Source organism: Marmota flaviventris, chromosome 13 (genome assembly GCF_047511675.1).
Source record: "Marmota flaviventris isolate mMarFla1 chromosome 13, mMarFla1.hap1, whole genome shotgun sequence".
Taxonomy (NCBI): domain Eukaryota; kingdom Metazoa; phylum Chordata; class Mammalia; order Rodentia; family Sciuridae; genus Marmota; species Marmota flaviventris.
Window position 1 is genome coordinate 33,601,031 of NC_092510.1, and position 20,418 is coordinate 33,621,448.

A 20,418-nucleotide genomic window follows, 5' to 3' on the forward strand; every position below is an offset into this window, starting at 1 on the left:
AGAGATGCCTAGATATCTAACTAATGAGATACAACTTCAAAAGAGATCTGTAAAGTTCTATGAGAATTTTTCTTTATACAATCATAGTTGACTGACAAATTTATAAAGCATAGTCATTGGCAAGGGCTTTTAAAAAATTAATGCCGTAAGATCACACAAATGAGAATGGTTAATTCTGCCTAATGGAGGTGAAAGGGAGGAGACTGCAGAAGACTTGTCTTTGAGAACAGAATAAGTTTCTTACAGAAAGGAGGTCAAAAAAGCATTTGTTAAAGGGAAAAGAACTATTTGCATTTGGGGCTGGGAGAAGTAATTGCAGTTCCCTGAACACAAAGAAAAAAATATTTTTATAATTTGGGAAGGATGAATTGATACATGTTGCCAACAGCAACATCTCTCTCACCCCTATCACTTCCCTCCCTACCAGCTCATCCCTGAATCCTGGGTCTTCCCATGTTTTTGCTATCCATAAGCCCCCCTGGCTGCTCTGTAACTTGCTAATTTTGCCAAGAACCTTGCATGGTATGTGGACATAGAGCCTGGCATTTATAAGGGAGTGTGGGCAAGATATTATAAAGTAAAATGAGTTCAAATCACTCCGGTTTACCTTACATTTGAGAAGGCAAGGTCAGCCTTTTGATGTGTGTTTTGAAAAGAGTAAAGACTAAGACCATAGCTTTGTTTGGGAGAGGTTTTTTTTTAGACTTAGATCAATTACATTAAAACATTCAGCTTTCAAACAATGACCCCCAAAGAAAATAATGCTGGCTTTTTTCTTTTATGAAAGTAATATTTGCCTTACTACTCTTGGGATTTAACATTCCCTTTCTATTGAAATGATTCACAGGGATGCTGCTTAGATGGCCTGATAGTACACTGACATTAATAGCAGAATATTTCAATCAGAGCTGTCTGACCATAAGGGAATAACTGTTCCCATTGATTAAGTCAAAAACCAAGTTAGTTTGTAAGCAATTGAAGTTGGTTTATGGGTTTTGTTATTTGGCATTTACATCTCTTTCCAACCCACAGAACTCAAAAGACTTAACAAGCTGATTGAAGCAGTAAGGAGAAGGCATTTGGGGAGTGATGCAAAAGGTCACTTACCCCAAAGCAGAAATTTTTAGACTTTTGGATCCAAGATAAAGGCAAGTGGCTTTCTCAGAATATTACAGGTCTGAATGAGAAAGTGGTCAAACTTTAGGAAAGCATGTTTCAAAACATTTGTCAGGACATCCTTTTCATTTAATCACATAAATCGCATTCAGTTTTCTTCCTTCTTTATGAATCATTTAAAGAGAAACATAAGTTTAATAAGTGTAAATAAACATCTTTTTACCTGTGTTTAACCATAAAGTCCTTTTTAAGTGCCAAGTTCTAAGTGCTATATAGTAACAACTCACATATGACCCAATGACCCATGAATTATATAGCTAGTCTGTGTGTTAGATACTACATAGAATATGAAAATACATTTTTGTATATGAATCTTTATCAAGCTACTTTTCTGCCCTTCTAGGACATGCCTGGTTCCAGCTCCTAAGTTATTAGTTTGGTGAAGTCTAGCCATGATCTCGGATTTCTAGTAGCAGGGTGTAAAATAGAATATAGACACAATAGGTGGAACTGGGAGTCAACAGGAAGCCCAAGATAGATGGAGATATAGGCCCTTATGGAACAAAGAACAAGGAGATGATCCTATCCAGAGCTAGAAAGGACCTCAGGAAAAGCTTCATCTGAGGGGCAAGATGGGTCAAGCTTCTAAAGTGTAGAGATGGTAATGATGGAAGTCCTTCTAGAAAAGTCCACTGAGATCAAGGCAAGGCCCAAGCACAGGGCCCACATTGCCAGGAAGGGAACAGGCAAATGTTCCAATCCAGGTGGGATGTAAGAAGTGGTTCTGTTCTCCAGGAATCTGGGCTATTCAGAGGAAGGATTGCCCTCTGCCCTTGGGCATAGACTTCTGGGGAGATGAGATCTAATCACCCTCCTTTCTTTTGCCAAGGGGAAGTTTCTGATATGCCACACAGGCAGCTCTTCTTTAAGTGAAAGAAGCAGAGCAGCTTATCATGGCAGGTAAACAGGCTTCCAATGAAGTTATCAACCTTGCTCCAGACGAAGCCCCACCTGATACTGATAGATACTAGGCACACACCAGCACTGACCTGAATATTACCTTCTACAGGCACGCGCACAAGCATGCATACACACACACACACACACACACACACACACAGGGACGGAGGGGGGGGTGGTTATGCTATCCCAAATTCCTCCTATGCAAAAACCCCTCAAGTATAAGTACTCTTTCCTTGCAGGTTTCATACCTAGAAAAGTGTCCCTGGGGATCTTCAGAAAAGCAAATCAAAAAGACAAGGCCTAAGTGGAAACCAGTTGATGGTGGCTAGCACAGATCCCTATGAAAGTATCTAGGGCACTGGTAATAAAGACTGTTTTCTTGAACCAAGAAGAGGTGAAGCTGGGGTTGGAGAATATTTGGTAGCAAATAAACACAAATTCACTCAAAAGTATATAAAGGGATATATGTCTATAGGAAGAGTTGGCCATCCATGGTCCTCTTCCATTGTCTGCATCTCTCTCCCCACCCTTCTTCTCTGGATCTGTGTATCTCCTTCATGCCTCTCTTCTCTCACACATACCCTGCTTTCCTCACTCACTTGGATCATGTGATCTCTCTCCTCCATGATTCCCTTTGCTCCTGTTTTCTTCCTTCATGTGGGGCTTTCTGTGCCTTGATTCACCCTCACCTGGTGTCTTCAGAGCCATTACTAATGGAGGCTTCACTCCCCAAAATGGAGGACCCTTGCAGTCCACCTCCCACCTGTTCACTTTGGGCTCAGATCTTCACACCACTTGTGGGAAGGCAAATGCCTATCTGATGACTATCTCTAATCCAATAAAGGTTTGGAAAAAGACAAGTAAGGCTGCCCTTCAGGGCTAGGTGCAGGTCAGTTCTCAGAGAGGAGTGTGGGTAAAGGGGCAGTATGAGTATTTCCAGCACATCCTCCACAAAGACGTCTTCAAGAGCTTTCAAGATTTCTCAGTCAACCCACTCATCCAATTCCCTGGTTCTGTCCTTTGGCCTCTGGTTGCTGGACAGAAAAGCAAAGCAAAAAGACAAGGCCTAAATGGAAACCAGCTGATAGTGGCTAGCACAGGATTCCTATGAAAATATCTAGGGCACTGGTAATATACAAATTGCATTGTACATTCTGTACAATTCTTGGGTTGGAATATTAAGTTCCAGATTCTAAGTGTTGTGTAATACTGTTCAGCAGTATTGAAGACAGAGAATTTTCCATATTAATTCAATAGATTTCACATTTAAGCCTGAAGGATGAGGAATGCCATGAACCATTAGTTTTCTTTTTTTTTTTCCCCAGTCTGAGGGAGGTATTTCAATTAATCCAAACCCTGTATCTTCAGTATTTTGATAACCTCGTATCTCTTGCCACATTTTCTGAGAAGTCACATACCAAAATAAAATATACAGGCATGTTTGTTGTGGTAGATTGATATTAGCTTCAAATATGGGATGACTGCATATTCAGGAACTCTTTTAAGTTAAATACCAATAAGAGTTGCCATAGACAGGTAATGACAGGAAAAGATACAGAAAAAATTCACATTATTTTACCTCTGCTTAGTCCTAAAGTGAAGCATCTTGTTACATGTGGTTTTATTTTGACTGGTTAATTGTTCATGAAGTTCTTTATATTTCTAAATGCCTTCTTCAGCATTAATTTAGGCACAGAATGATAACTTTATTATGTACATATATGAATACACCACCAATGAATCTCCATATCATGTACAACCACAAGACTGGGGTCCTAATTAGAATAATTTATATTCCATGTATGTATAATATGTCAAAATACACTCTATTGTCATATATATCTAAAAAGAACAAATAAAAGAATAAGATATATTCTATGCTTGTATAATTATATCAAAATGGACTCTACTGTCATGTATAACTAAAAAGAACTAATGAAAAATTGTTATAGCAGCACAAAGGATTGGTGCATTGGGTCTGGCAGTCAACAATTGGGCACATCACCAAAATTCCCTAAAAAATATTTTGCTTTATTACCCATTTCTAAGTAAGGTCAGACACATTTCATTATTCTTTCTTGAATAAATAATGTATCCTACCTCCAAAAAATAAAGGCACTATGCAAAATATCTGCTTCTGTAGAAGACCTAGAAAATATTCTGCTTAAAATAAGATGTATTTTTTCTTATGTGACTCATTTATTTTCTAGGGCTTACTTGCTAAGTAGTTCAGAGATTTCTAATGTTTCCTTCTACAAACATAGCACAATAAAATATTCTCTCTGTATAATATTTCCACAATTGTACCTGAATATTCATGTATTTACAAACTGGAGTCTTCCTAATTATAAGAAACGCTTTAAAGAGAAAGAAAAAAATTTTTATGTTGTCATTCTTAAATACAACCAATTACCAGCTTCATATCATTTTCTCTTCCCATTCATCTGTACAGTAATTGCTGACGTCCACTAAGTCTGCCTAAAAATTAGTATCTTAGGGGTTTACTTAGTTGTTTTGGCCCCATTATATAAACTAAATATAGAAGTTGGTGACCATGTTTCTGTTGGTAGACTCAACCATTGAATCAAAGACAGTGCTTTTTGAGGAAGAGGTTAGATGAAGAGCACTTGTTCAATGATTTTTAATGTTATGAAAATTATAATCACGTAAGCAAAGCTGTATAAAGTAAAACATTGACTAAGTTTCACAATACCTATTGTTTTGAAACATGAATTTTTCACACAAACTTTTTAAAAACTAAGAATCACATAATCCCAGAGATGGCAGCACCAATAATTAACTGAGTTCCTATTATTGCTACAAGACTTTAGCTGGTAAATAGAAATAGCTTTCTACCATCGACACAGTCCTGAATTAGGCAAGGTCTTCAGGAGGTCATCTCACACAAAGTGGGAACCACCCTTTCTGAATGACCTGTACTATAATAATCATGATCTGTGGCCTGTGGGCATTAAGACTTAAAAATAATTTCCTATGCTGCATCTCCTGTAAAATAGGAACCATTTTCCAACCACAGATAAATGATCCCTATAAGCACTTTAGATCATATATGGTGATCTTCACATAAAACCAAAGCACTGGTTTGAATAAAATTCTCAGCTATTGAGGCATTTTACTGCAACATACCCAATGTTTTCACAAATGCCTGAACTGATCATAGATATGATTTCATGTCAGAAGAGAGAGAAATGCTTTAAAAAACAAAGCTGTTTGGAATGGTAAGACATTCTTCTGCTCCTGCCACCTATCTCCCTCACAATGCCCAGCCCAGTCTTTGTTTAATCCAACACAGAAACTTTTCACTTTATTGGGAATGCTGGATGAATTGCATAGCAGTCAGAATGAAGTGTGACCAAAGTCTAAGAGGTTATCTTACACAAAGAACTAGGGCTCCATGTGTAATTAGAAAGCCTTTGGTCAACCCGGAATCCTGTAGAATGCAGCTGCTGAATCCATTATCCAAACTCACGTTTTTGTGTGCTATGATGTTTCTAGTTCCAAAATTGTAAAAGCTGAAGAGCATGGCAAGCCTCTTGCCTCTTTTTGCTTAAAGCAACTTAAAGATTGTTCTAAAATTAAATTCTAATAGAATTTCTAAGAACTTCTGCAAGACTTTGGTTATAGAAGAAGATGAAAAATGACTGCAATCAAGTAAGGAACTAATCTACTTTTCCCCCAAATCAACTCCCCCCAAAAAATAAACAAGAATTTACACACACACACACACACACACACACTCCCTTAGGGATCAACTTTTTTCCTGAATAATACATATTTCTTAAAATGTCAATCTAAATCACATTTTTTCAGATGTGGGAGTTGAATTCGTCTATAAGTTTAGCTGAGCAAGACAGAATTTGTGAGGATCTTGTCAAAAGGAAATTATATTAATTTTTTTAACAGCATAAAGAAAATGGCAGTGAGCTATATTAGTCCTGCTACATATGCAGGGGATTCTCAAAATGTTTTCTTTGTGCTAATAAAAATATATTGTTCTTGGTATTTTACAAAGCTCTTTGCTTACTAAAAATTCACATCCCACAGATTCTAACTTATAAATTTGTGAATTTTTCCTAGAGATTTTTAGAATATCCTATGTCCAAAATATAATTTAGCAAAGACAGTTTGAACAGAAAAATCAAAGAAAAACAAGGAAAAGAGGGAGGGAGGAGATACATCCTGACTGGCTAAACCTTCCAGGTAAAGCACTATCAATATAACTGGTAGCAGTGACCTGACATAGTTCCCCCGGACATAGAATTTTCTTTAAAAACCCATCCTAGAACTTGACTCCATGAGCTGTACAAAAAACAAATTGATAGTTTTTACAGATGCATCAAAATATTATAATTTAGAGTGGGGATTTTGAGGTCCATTTATCAAGATATTCATATAGGCTTCAAGGATCCGTGAACCCCCTGAAATTGCATGGAGGCATTTTTGTATCCATCCATATGTTCCCTTTTCTAAAGAAAGTGTTGCTAGCTCTCCTAGATTCACAGAAGAGTGCCAAGATCCTTGCCTCCACAAATTAGGTTAAGAACCATTGCTTTAGGTCATTGCTAAACACTAGGTATCACTTTATTTTCCCTGGAAACAAAGGCTGAGTAAGAGAGATGTGACAGAAAAGTGTTACCATGCATTAGCAAGTTTAATTTATAACAAGCGTGCTATTTTTAGACCTAATCTGATTCTCTACCTCTCCTAACTAAGAAATTTAAAAATGCTTTTATTTTAGGCTATCATAGCTTTTATTGTCTATCGAATAAATTTTTCAATGTTTTATCACTGAAGGAAATAGGAAAGAATTTGGAGTTATAGATATATAATTTATGAGAAAAGGGATACTATGCTCCAATTTTTACTATTTAATTTTGAGCTTTGTATTAATATACTTGCTTTAATTGTTCTATTTTATAATCAGTCTCATTCCAATACAGAAAATCCTAACCTGAAAATGCTTCTATGTTTCTAGAGGTTATAACATTTTCCAACATTGACAAATATATTGGCAGGAGATAAATTGGCAGTTTATTACTGTCATACAAATTAGCCTTAAAAAAAAAAAAAAAAAAAGTCGATATTTTGCATGGATGAACCCTCTCAAAGAGAGGACTTTTCCAGCCATCTTGCTTGCTGTCCTGTAGACCCTAACTGGAACATTTTAGAAAGTTCATTCTAGGACTTCTTTCTCCTTGAGAATACAGAGTGGATAATACTTGGTCTGAGAGTTAAAGTCCCACTAAATTCATGCTCAAGAGTCAGAATTGGGCAAATTTTTTGGAGGAGATCCTAAAATGAATGTAGATATATCGGTTTTATATCAAACAGGAAAATGGCATATTGTTCCTTGATAAAAGGCATAGGAGCCTGTGTTAAAGCAAAGCAAAGGGAGAAATAAAGTAGTATATATAGTATTTTGAGAAATACCTCATATCAGAATTTCATATTGGAAAAGATGTATTGTTTTCCAAAGTATATGAAAAGAAATACAAATCCCTATATGGGTGGATATTTTTTAGGACACCAAGTTCTCTCCTAGAAGAGGTGTGCTCTACTAACATTTCAACTTAGCTTTTCATCTTCAGAGCAACTTCCATTTACTTAGTGGTCATGGTCAGCAGCAATGCAAAAGTATCCCCTTCATACATACCCAGATCTTGAGAGAAACCTAGTGTCCAAGACATTAAGGGATCCTGGGTCAAGACAGAGCAGCAAGACCTTTCACTCCCTGACTTGGATTGGAAGGAATAATTCTCAAAACCTCACCATCCAAGAAGACTAACAGGACCCTAGGTCACTTCTCTCCCCAGGTTCCTTCTGGAGAACAAAAAGAAATCTTGGCTTAATCAACAGTCATCCTTTTATTTATATTTTTAAAATGTAGATTTGAACAGCACCCATTTTGGTGTATCTGGCATTTGGAAAATTCCCTTAAAATGAAACTCAAATAAAAAAAAATATTTTCTAACTTAGAGTAGATAAAGCCCTGCAAGACTGAAGTACTCAGATGTTAAAAGTAAAACAGGTCACATAAGTCAAATAAGATCTCTAGAGCAGGAAACAGAATCCCAAACTATTATTTGCCACTGGGAAGCAGTTTTTTTGATATAAGATAAAACCACAGCAAAAGGGACTAAGGGAGAACCAGGTGACCAAAGGTTTGATGTTTTTTTAAGTTCATATTTACAGAAGTGGCAAGATTTCAATTTTATCTTTTTAAGAGAACTTTTAAGATGACCTTCTAATTTTTCTGTTACTTCTCAACTTCCTAATTATTCTGAGGACATAGGGAGAGAAAACACAGTATAAATCCAAACTGAACAAAAGGGAATTATCAGTGAACGCTGATGATACTTGAAATGTCACTTGAAAATGAATTTAATGTCTCATTGTGCCTCATTTTTAAAATTTCTTCTTTTTAGATATACATGGCAGTAGAGTGTAGTCTGACATATCATACATGTATGTCAGACATTCATTTTTTAATTTTTTTAGACCTTGTTGGGCCTTTATTTTATTCATATACTTATATGTGGTGCTGAGAACCGAACCCAGTGCCTTACACATGCTAGGCAAGTGCTCAACCACTGAGCCACAACCCTAGTCCCATCAGACATTCATTTTTAATGCTTCCATTTAATACGTTAGCTTGAACTACACATGCAGCACTGATACAAGAATATTTTTACCTAAAAATAGCAATGTGCCATGGCTTGGAATAAATAGCTTAGAGATTTTCAGAAAGATCTGTGAAACCCCTTAATTCAACTCAATTCACCAAATGTGTACTGATCACGTGCCTGGCGCCTTGCTCAGTAGAGAAGAATTTGACGGTGGCAGGTGCTGTGTCTCCTGGGGAATCAGTTAGGACCACCGTGCTGCTGAGCACCAGTAATCAAGCTGATCGCCTGTGGTCAGGATGCTAGACCTGCAATTTAGCCAGCAGTTGATTCAACAACCATTCTGCAGATATTCAAAGTCTTTAATAAAGAGAACTATTTAACATTTTCTTATCGCTCTCATAACTTCAGGAGGGTGGCAATTTTTAACTTGCCATTTTTTTATATAGGAAATGGAACTACTGGATAGATAAGAGACTTGCTTAGGATTACATTTAGCTTCGAATCTTTTGGCTGCTGGCCCAGTGCTTTTTCTGTTAACCTGTTCCTTTCTCTCCCCTCACCGTAGGCTCCCCGATGCAAAGTAGGGTAATTGGTGCCTTAGCTGACTTGTGCATCCGGACAGCTGTGGGGAGAGGGCAAAGTCAGATGGATGCCCTGGGGGTGGGATTCTGCTAATGAGTTTTCTGTAAATTTTCATTCAATATTTTATCCCTTCATATGTTGTCACCTCCCCTGTGCTCAGTAATTTTAGTTTTTGCTTTTTGTTTCTCTTTTTGTTTCTTTGGTTTGCTGGCTTTGTGTTCTTTTCTCTTTTTTCCCTTTTCTTTTCCTTTTTTAATGCAGGAATCGGACAAGGGGTTCCGGTGGTGGCACTCATCGTGGAAGGAGGCCCCAATGTGATCTCCATCGTTTTGGAGTACCTCCGAGACACGCCTCCTGTGCCTGTGGTGGTCTGTGATGGCAGTGGACGGGCATCTGACATCCTGGCATTTGGGCATAAATATTCAGAAGAAGGCGGGTAGGTAACCCCTGCAGCCCATGTAGACCCAAGGGCAAAGCTTGTGTTTGATGCTTGGAAAAGAGGGTGTGAGATGAGTGTTCCAGTAGCTCAACCAACACCTCACATCAGAATCAGCTATGCACAAATTGTCTAAGTGATGCATATGGAGGGAGAGTGGGGGGGAAAATCAGAGGAACAGACCCTAAATGTCCCATGAAATGACAAATTCCACGGATTCTGTACCAGACTACACTGATAAGAGAGTGAGGGGAAGAAAGGAGATTGTAGATGTGGTCATCTTTTCTCTTTCTTTCATTTCTCCTCCAAATAAGGAAAAGCAAGAATGGGGTTACAATAAATGAAGCACAGCTAATCTGGACCAAACAGTGCAGGTTAGTAACAAAGTACACCTGAGATGTGCAGCTTCCAGGCTTGCCTTCAAAACTCCAGCATTACCAAGCTGCTGTACAAAACATTTGGTGAAGCCCAGTATGGTAGCACACACCTGTAATTACAGCTACTCCGGAGACTGAGACAGGAGGATCATAAGTTCAAGGCCAGCCTGGGCAATTTAGCAAGATCCTGTCTCATAATAAAGGATAGCTCAGTGGTAGAGAGCACCTGGATTCAATCCCCAATACTACAATAAATACAGTTAAAAAACATTTGATGGATAGTGCTCTTAGGTCCCTCTAGCCTGGCTTGGAAAGTTAGGGGGAAAAAAAAAAGTCTCTGTAATGGTAGCTTCTCTGGTCTTTTTGTGAAATCCTCTTGAGTCACCTCCCCATGTACTTACCTTGGTTCATCTGCTGTCTAATGCTGCTTTCACCAGTCCAAAGCCCTCAACCCTGAAGGACTCCTTCACAGGCCTCCTCCAATCTGAGTTCCTACTCAATGACTATTGGGGTTCAAGCATTCTTGCAGATATACAGATCAAAGTAACGCATGTCAAAGTATTCAGGAGTTTAACGAAGAAAACACAAGAAAGTCATTCGTTTTTAAAGAACTTAATCCAATCAGTTTTCATGACCACACAAAATTAGGAGCTGGGGATCTTTTATTCATGCTTTTTATAAATGTCCAGCAAGTGCCCTGCACTATGTCATGCGCTGAGATAAAAAATGAAAATAACAAAATTGCCACCCTTAAGAAGTTATTGTCAATCTAATAAATGGGTGAGCATATAGTTACCAAAAAATGACAGATGAGCTGACCTACTGCACAGGACACTCCCTCCTCTACCTCTCCTATCGAGCCTTCCTTAAAGTAAAGAGACTTCACCTTCTAGCTCAACACCACCCCTCCTCTTTCCATCCTAACTCTGTCTTTGCCAGCTGATCAGCCCTCCAGGTGAGCCATAGAGCAGATTTACCTCATTAGTTCAGGAACCTAAATATCTGAATTAAGGAATAATGAAAGGCATGGGGCTTCTAGCGGGACAACGGTTTTAGGCCTAAAGAGTTGATACCAAGAAAACCTCTGCCTTTTTTTAATTAAAAAATTATCCATATTCCTCACATTTTAAAATTAACAATATGTCTTTTTCCAGAAATAAACAAGAATTTTATAGTTTTTAGCTTTGGCTTATTTTGTGCTTCCTAATGTTTGCAGATTATTTTATTGTATTCCTACAAAGTAGACACATATTTGCATTCAGAATGCAAGTTTCCTTTTAAAATGTTAAAGAAAAAATAAGCCGTTTACCTCCACATTTCAGGCTTCCTAGGTCTATACATAATGAAAGCTGGAACTTAGCGTCTATTATTTATTGTTATCTTGGGTTGTATGTCTTGAAAATGTTCAAGTCTCCCATAAATTTGCCCTTCCTGTTCCTGTTTTAATATGGGAGAAATTTGATACATCTTAATGGTTGGGAGGTATACTAGATAGTTTAACATAGTAGACAGATATTCAGAGAAGTTAAATGGTTTTCTAAGACCACAACATACCTTAATCCTAGACTAGGATTCTTTCTAGGATATTATAGAAAGTCACTGAAATGTGTTTTGACATATGTGCTTCAGTATTTCTCATAAAGTATTTCAATGAAGTTGTGTTTTAAATATTTAAAAGCACTAAAGGTATGCCCAGCTTCCTCTTTGAATTATAATTTTTTATTTTTCTCTCTATCCCAATAAAGAGAAAACCAATGTATTCCTGGTTGCAACCAGTGTCCAAATTGAAGATCCCTATGTCATGGGGATCCCTTCCCCATAGAGGCCATCTTCCCCATTCCCAAAATCAATACTCATAACACCATGCCCTTTTAACTTGGCAGTCCTACCTCTAATTATTTTATGGTTGAAATATGTGAAACCACAATCCCACAATATGGAATCTGCATAAACATATGAACATGGCTATGGCTAATTATCAAAGAATATGAAGTATGTACATAAACTAGTACAGAGATAAGAAATATAATTTTATATTTTTATATTTTGAAACTTTAAATCCAAACCTTAATATTTACAATGCTTAAGAAAGTAGAAGCCTGAAGCTGTGTGTGTGCACATGTCTGTCTAGTCACATATTCTATATACAGATTCTCTATATATAGATATGAGAGAGAGAGAGAAAAAGAGAGAAAGAGAGAGAGAGAAAGTGTGTTATGATAAAAATGTATTCCTTCTCCAGGAAAGCAGTGATAAATTTATCATGATAAATTAAGTCAGAATGTTCCTTTGCCATCTGAATAACTGCCAGAATTAATCATGTTTATTTAGCTTGAAAGGAAATTGTCTAGCCACATATGTGCAGCCAATTTTAAAAATCATTTCCAAAGAACATTATTTTGCAGTAGTGTGCTTTCTTTTTTGCTGAAAAGAAGACCTGGTTCACCTAGACTATATACACCAGGAAGGATTTCTTTGATTTCTGACAAAGTCCAACATATTTGGACATATTTCACTATAAATATAAAAATATAACTGTTCATATAAACAAATGTGTCATTGTACATATAAAATTAGATATAGGAAACATACACATCCTATTTATGAAAACTATTTCAGGATTGAATCAGTATCTTTTCAGTTACTTTGGTGATATAATTAAGATTTTAAAATTGTTAATTTATAGGTTTTTAAACAAGACAGGTCAAAGGAGTGTAAATGTGTATATTCAGCTATATACTTTTTCATTTAAAATCTTGGAGTAAAATTTTCACACCTTATGTTTTAACTTTTGTGATCCTTCTGTTTTCTTTAAATTCCTTTCCAAGAACATGAATTTGAAAAGAGAATCAATTTGGAAGCAAAATATAATTGGCAAATCTGATTAGCTTTTGTAGAGATTACCTGAGGTAGAAAAAGACAGATCTTATCTATCACAATGCAAATGAGTTTGGATAAACCAAGAGACAACTGCAATTAAATTCTTATTTTTGTATTTTTCTCCATTTCTCTGCAACATATACTACCTGAAAGAAAACCTGTTTCTCATCTGTCATGGTTTAGAATGAATCAGTAATCTCTTTCCCTAACTGATTTAATTGCTTCAGAAATATTATCAAATTGTATTTCTTAATCACAAATGACTAAATGCTATAAATGCAAAAAGATCTATGCTACCCAATTAGTGTTAGAATTGCATAAGATGTTAAACACCAAGATCCCACTTTGGGTTGTGTTTGATTGGGTAAGACAAATAGCATTCATTACCCAAAGTTGAGAACACTTTTCAGGCTGCTGTCTCCTGATGTTGAAATCAGAGACTCCTTTGCCTGATCATTGTCAGCCTCCAGTCTCAGACTGCTAAGTGTGGGTCAGTCCTTCATGTATCATTCAGGGAGAAAGTATTTTTGAAATGAAAAAAATATTAGTTTGAAAAAGACACCTGAATGCATATATGTTCTGAGATGATGCTCCTTGTTCATCAAAATTTTATCACCAATGTATGTTTATTTTAGCATCTTTGTCCCCAAAACAGACATCTGGATTTACCATTTTTAGACATCCTAGGATAAGAAGGAGAACCAGCTGGTAGCAGAAAGCCTTCAAGAATTTTAGTAGTCGGTTTATAATTTTGGGGAAATTATCAGCAAGGCAAACAAGAGACTGTTCACATTCTTATGTTCCAGTGGAATTTGTTTTAGATTCTATGAAGAATAAATGAGCAATGGCTTCCTCATGGCAAAAGAATATATAATATATTCAAATACAAATTAGGCTTTCCTATTTAAAGGGAGCTTGATAAGAGCCCTTACATTTTTTGATGAGCTGAGGCAAAAGCATAAATGGAACATCACTAGAGATGAAAAAGGAAAACTATGTTGCATGACTTCCAATTATATAACCACAAATTATTTGCAGAGATTTGGGGAAAGTTTCTCTTAGACTACACATCAAAATGACCAAAGATGGGAGAAAATCACCAGAAAACTAGGGATTTTAGTAACCCTGATGAAGTCTCTAATCCCTGGGGTCTATCATTCTATGCAATGATCATAAATGTTTTCTCCTGCTGCTCCAGAAATTTCCAGCTTAAGCTGAAGGATGGCAAAGCCCTGTCATTTGTCCCTGTACTACCTGCAGAAAGTAATTGATCTTGGTGGTCTGTGTTCCAGCATGATTTAAACATAATTGAAATGTCAAGTGAAAAAGAAGGAAATGGATATCAAGCATCTTGATTTCAAATGTCCATTTGCCTCTTTTCTAGCATTTCCTATAAAAAATGTCAAAACTTGATTTTTTTTGAAACTTTCTTAGAATGAAAGTAAGGAATCTTGGTAATATCTTGTACAGACAAAACAAAAACATTAGCAGCTTTATTCATTAAAAAGCATTATTTTTGTAAATTTGTTTTCCAACCTAACATTCATGGGGTGCCTACTATGTACATGGAACTACAGGAAGATAAACAAGAACTGGACCTAGCTGTAAGGGATGTTACAATGGATACTAAAACACACAGACATGAATGCATGAGAGGGTCATGCATTCTCTGATAATGGCACACAATATAAGAAGAGCACCAGGAAAAATGCCCATGTAGGGCCCCCCTACACACACAAGAACCCTTTCAAATGTGCTAATTGTCCTCAAAGATGGCAATATAATTGATTTCTCCTCTTCTCCTTTCCATTAAAATCTGGATCTAATCTGAGGGTCAGACTAGATGACAGAAAAGAAAAACTAATATTTGGTCCTCTCTTGCATAACTTTAAAAGTGATTCACTCTGAATAGGATTGCAAAAAGTTGGTAAAGAAAAATTATTTGAGCTGGTGTGGTGGTATTTTATGTGTTTGTGTGTCTGTCTATCTATATATATCATTACATTGAATTTACATATTTAAGTTCAATGTAATGAGTTTAATCCAAGAAATTCATTTAATAATGTATAATTAACATAGTCATATAATAATCCTGTTGAATCATAATTATTATATATAAATGCCTATACTATAGTTTTATACATACCTATATGTTTAAAATTGAACTGAAAACACATAGGAAGATTGATTTTGAAAAGCCAGTTCTATCAATCACTAGGTATTTTTGAATGTTTATTTTAAGTAACATGGGTACTAGGAAATGAAGCAGAACTTTCCTCAAGGGATGTGTGTACAATTCCATTTAAATTAATATAATAATAATTTTTAATTAAATGTTATAATTTCTGAGAAGTCAGGAAGTTCCACAGAGGATTACTGCAACTTTTGCCTCATAAAGATATGGAAATATAGCCATGTAAAGATACAGACATAAAGCTACCTATGTCATTGTATCCAAACTCTACATTTATTTCATTACAGTTTGCTATTCAATCCCTCTATGAATTAAGTCTATGAATGAAGCATGGACTTTAAAAAACAATTATCTAGTTTAGGGAATAAAATGTCATGGAGGAGAAAAGTGTTATTGATCTGAATGAACAAAACAGATCCCTATATTGATTTAATTTGCATTAGAATTGCTCCACTCTCAACTCACTGGGAAACTATGTCTTTGAACATGAAGAGTAAACATCAAAATAATCATATCTGGGCAATCCGTTATTATAGAGAAATTCCTTTTAAAGAACCATTGTCTACAATTTTCAGAAAACCCATCAATGCCAGGTGAAGATTTCAAAGGTATCTATTACATTCCCCAAAGATTTGCTTAGCTAACACTCGACCACTTGTTTTACAGAAAACATTCACAACAAGCATGTGATTATGGAACTTCAGCATACCTAACAGTCACCTGGAAAGCTTTAGAGCATATAGATTCCCCTGATTCCCCTGTATGATTCTGATGGACCGGGGGTGGGGTCCGAGAAACTATTTGAAACTAAACCCCAGGCGATTCCGATGAGAGTAATCCGTGGACCACATTTTCAGAAGTTACATTACAATTTATAAAAATTAGTTTTTTTTTTTTTTTTTTTACATTTCTCTGATGTTTTCAAAAATAGCTTCTTCCATTTCTACGCCTTAATTGCATTCTCCTCACAAGTCACTGTACTGGTGCCCCAGGCACATTGTACCCTCTGCTGCATTTGGTCTCTGGAACCCAATTGACTTGAAAAGTGTATTTACCATGAATCGCCTCATTTAGTTCTTTACCACAGCTGTGCCTGGTTCCAAACATCTGTCAGACTTGGAAATTCTTCCCTGAAGAGCAAGCTATACCATAAAAACACTCATTTGGATAGGAATGACAGACTTAATTTATTTTTATTTACATGTATTTCTTAAGACCATTTCGTTCACTCCCATTTTTCTAAATTATTTCCTGACTAGTTCAAAATATCCATCCAACCAATTAGAAAGGAAAAAAAATGATAAGAAAAGCCAAAGTATTTCAAAGTGAAATGGTGCTAGTTGATTGTGAACAATGATTCTCTTCGCTGTAGAAGAGGCACAATCACTACAACCCGCTTTAGAAGTTCAGCCCTGGAACCATCCCAACCCACTTTCCTTTGACTCAACAGTTGTCAGGAACAACCATTAGAGTCCCAACCTCCTATGGGCCTGATTTTTCTATTTAAAGGCTCTGAACTTTTTCTTAATTGAAACCTCAGGTAGTCAAAATTTACCTGATCACACTGGGGATTTACTCTGTTGAAACTAAGGTTGAAGGCCTAGATCTATGGCTCTCCTAATCATCCAAATCAGATAGCTTCCTAAAACAAATTGCCCAACAGGAGGCATGAGTTCAGGGAGCTATCATATATCATTGCAACTATAGTTAAGAACAACATGTTATATGCTTTAAAATTGCTAAGATTATATTTTAACTGTTCTTACCAGAAAAAGTATAGGAATGAATGCAAACATTAATTGGCTTGATGGAGCCATTCTACAATATGTCTACTATCAAATGTTGTATACCACAATAGATCATTTTGTCAATAAAAAATAAATTTTAAAAATAAGAGGAAAGACAACAGCACAAATTGCTGGGCTCCAACCAGACATTTTCTAATTCAATAAATCTGGTTGAGGTCAGATAATCTGCATGTCAAAGGAGTCCCAGAAGAGGATGATACTGTTGGTCCTGGGACTGGACTGCCAGAGCCATTTTCCTAAGGCTTCCTGGCTCCCAGCTCTAAGACAGCACTAATATCCAGGTCAACTTCCCCTGCCTTTGGGTGGACTCAAGACTCTGTACATTCTAGCCCCAACCTCTCTCTAAAGTCATTGGACACTCAATGAGCCTTCTGTTCACCCTGCAACCCAACCTCATGCTCCTCTACACTGCTCTCAAGTACACCCTGCTTTTACAGATCTGTCTTGTCATGCATGAGATGGACAAATACATTTATTTACCCACTTAATTTCTAGTAAATTTTTCTCTGCAGTTCTACAAAAACATATCCTCTCCCTCATGAAATAATTTTGGAAAGGTATTAAAATCCATAGGTATGTTTAAAACATATGAATAAGGCTCAAAAAAAATCCCTATAATTTATTCCCTCTCCTCTAGAGGACATGAATTCTGAATCAAGGTGGCTGACATTAGAACCTGCTGCTGCTAGAAATGTAGTAGATTAACATCACCCCCAGTAGTACCATTAATTATAATGTTTGGGATGTTCTTTATGGAGTTTCCTCTAATTCCCCATGCAAGTCTCAGATGCTGATCATGGACCATGGGATTTATGAAAAGTATATACATCATTGGCCACCTGCTTTCTTCAGCCAGAGAAAGACTAAAAATACATTAAAGTAGAATTCCAGAGATAACTCAAATCCATATTGCTGTTGTTTACAAAAGTCTCCTTTTGGTTTCAATAAGATCTTTATTATCCTGGTTACTGTACAGCTATTCCAGAGTCAATACATTATTATTTATTCTGGGGATATTCATAGCAAAGCATATGTCCATCCAGAATAGAAACTCCCAAAGGTTGGGAGTAAACAGTTTCATATATGCTTGAAATCTGATGATTACTATTATTAATCAAGAATATGTTTTATAGAATCCATGTTTCATCCTCATGGAGACAGACTCAAATCTGGAGTTCCTTAGGTCTAGGATATCCTTAGTTTTTGCTGTTTGATGATAATGTATTTGAAATTTTATCATCATCTCTGGTGCAGAAATGACAAATAGTGGAAGCTCACCTCTGTTGGTGGTGGCTTCCTAGAATGTGTTGAGAATGATCCTGAGACCATGGTTGGGCTGATAGAAAAGAGTACTGTGATTAACAAAGCCAACTGAGGCAAAGAAAGGAATGTACAATCAACATACCACAAATGTCTAACCTTACACTGGAAGAAAGCCAAAATCTTAGAGATACCCTCCCTGTATATAAGACTGCCAGGCAATCAAGTAGTTCATTGAATTTTGAAACCAACAGGAAAAATAAGAACCCTAGCTAACTTAAAGATACTCAGAAAATAAAGAAAAGTTGTTTTTTAAAATCAATACTGTGAAGCACATCAATGTCTAAATTATTTGATATGACACTTTCCACACACACATGACATAAACGAGATGAAGGACAAGACACTCTGTACTACAAAATACTGTTTGGCTCTTGAGCAAAGGACAAAAGTTCAATTCACCAATTTCTTATGGATAATGTATAGGAAATAATAATTTTTTAAAAAATAACTAGAAATAAATCACATAACATGGAACAAAAAGAGAAAACTGGGGCTGGGGTTGTGGTTCAGTGAAAGAGTGCTTGCCTCACACATGTGAGGCACTGGGTTCAATCTTCAGCATCACATAAAAACAAATAAAAAAATTTTTAAAAAGAGAGAGAAAACTATTTGCCCTAACATCTTAAAGTAGCATATGGGATTAGAAGAAATAATTTGACAAATTACTTTGTGAAAGATAAAGTTTTCTCTCCCCACACCTGACCCTCTCTCCAACAGGATGCTTAAGGCATTGGAATTAATGTTTTTAAAGCTTCTACATGCAAGAGCCCTATCTAAACATGTTACCTGTTAAATTCTACAAAACAGTTATGATTATTATCCCCATTTTATAAATGAAGAAATTGAGAACAGAAAAGTTCTGTCATTGGCCAATCATTTCGCAGCTAGTGAGTGGCCTGCCCAGGCAAATTGGGGCCGGAACTGTGCTCTCAGCACCTACAGCATATTGCTTCCTGAGAAGATGAGACAAGGAGGTTTATTTTGCTTGCCCTGGAGTTGAGCTATTTCAGACAACAAAGGAGGCTGCATCCAGCTTCCATCTTCTCCCATATACTAGTTATCGTCTCTGAATAAATCTTGAGCCAATACTTAAAACCCATCCATTGAAGGAGCACCCATATTTCGCCTGCCTGAGGGTTCCACACATCTCAAGCCAGCTCTGATTCTGTCTTTCATGCAGAGCCCAAAACAATAAATATTTTGACTGTCCCTCTTGCCTGGCTATGGGCAGTATTCCTAATGGGATTTTACTTGGAATGAGCACAGAGGATGTGCTCCACTTACCATTTTGGCAGAAAACCTACCTGACTATGTTACAGTCCCTGTGTTCTTTGGCAACATTTCATTTTCTACTCTTGGGCACATTCATAACCAAAAAGCAAAGTAAAGAAGAGAAATTGCATAGACAGAGCCAGCACTCTTCAGGATCTGATACCTAAACATCCAGCTAGACCTAGCCCAGGTGGAGAGTCTGGCAGCCCGGTCAGCCTTAAGAGCATTGCTGTCCAATAGATTCCATCATCATGGAAACTTAGATATCTGTGGTGACCTCCCAGGCAGGTCCTGAGCACTTGAATTGGGGCTAGTGCAACTAAGCAATCAAATTTTAATTCTATTTAATCATAATTAAATTTAAATAGCCACAGATGGCTAGCAACCTCTACATGGGGTGGCATAGCTCTTACATTCCACCAAACGAGGAATGCCGGAACATCTAATAGATTGCCAATGTATTTGATATTGCTGCCTTCATATTTTCATTACATTATTTCATCCAGCATTACATATTCTGCCACTCATATTTTTAAACAACTATTATGGTCTAAGCTCCAGTATAAGCACTGGCAATAGCACACCAGTAAACAAAAAGACAAAACTTCCTGCCCTTCTGAAGCTTATATTTTAGTGAGGTTATATAGATGATGAATAACCATACTGTATAATATTTTAGAGGTGATATACTATGGGGAAAAGAGTAGATTAAGCGGGGGTCAGTATAAAAGTAGCAGAAAAGCCTTTGGCCTTTGAAACTTGTTTGGTCCTAAGTGAAGGGGAGAAGAGGATAGCCAAGTAATAAGGTGAAGCCTTTGTA

At 36.6% G+C, this 20,418-nt stretch overlaps 1 protein-coding gene across 13 annotated transcripts in view; it reads left to right on the plus strand.

The window, feature by feature from the left end:
- Positions 1-20,418, plus strand: part of Trpm3 (transient receptor potential cation channel subfamily M member 3) — an 827,780-nt gene that overhangs the window by 599,317 nt on the left and 208,045 nt on the right. For all 13 annotated transcript variants that reach the window (XM_027940080.3, XM_027940084.3, XM_027940085.3 and 10 more), the window contains one exon: positions 9,570-9,744. In XM_027940080.3, coding sequence (XP_027795881.2) covers positions 9,570-9,744 — 175 coding nt within the window. The remainder of the gene's footprint in view (positions 1-9,569; positions 9,745-20,418) is intronic.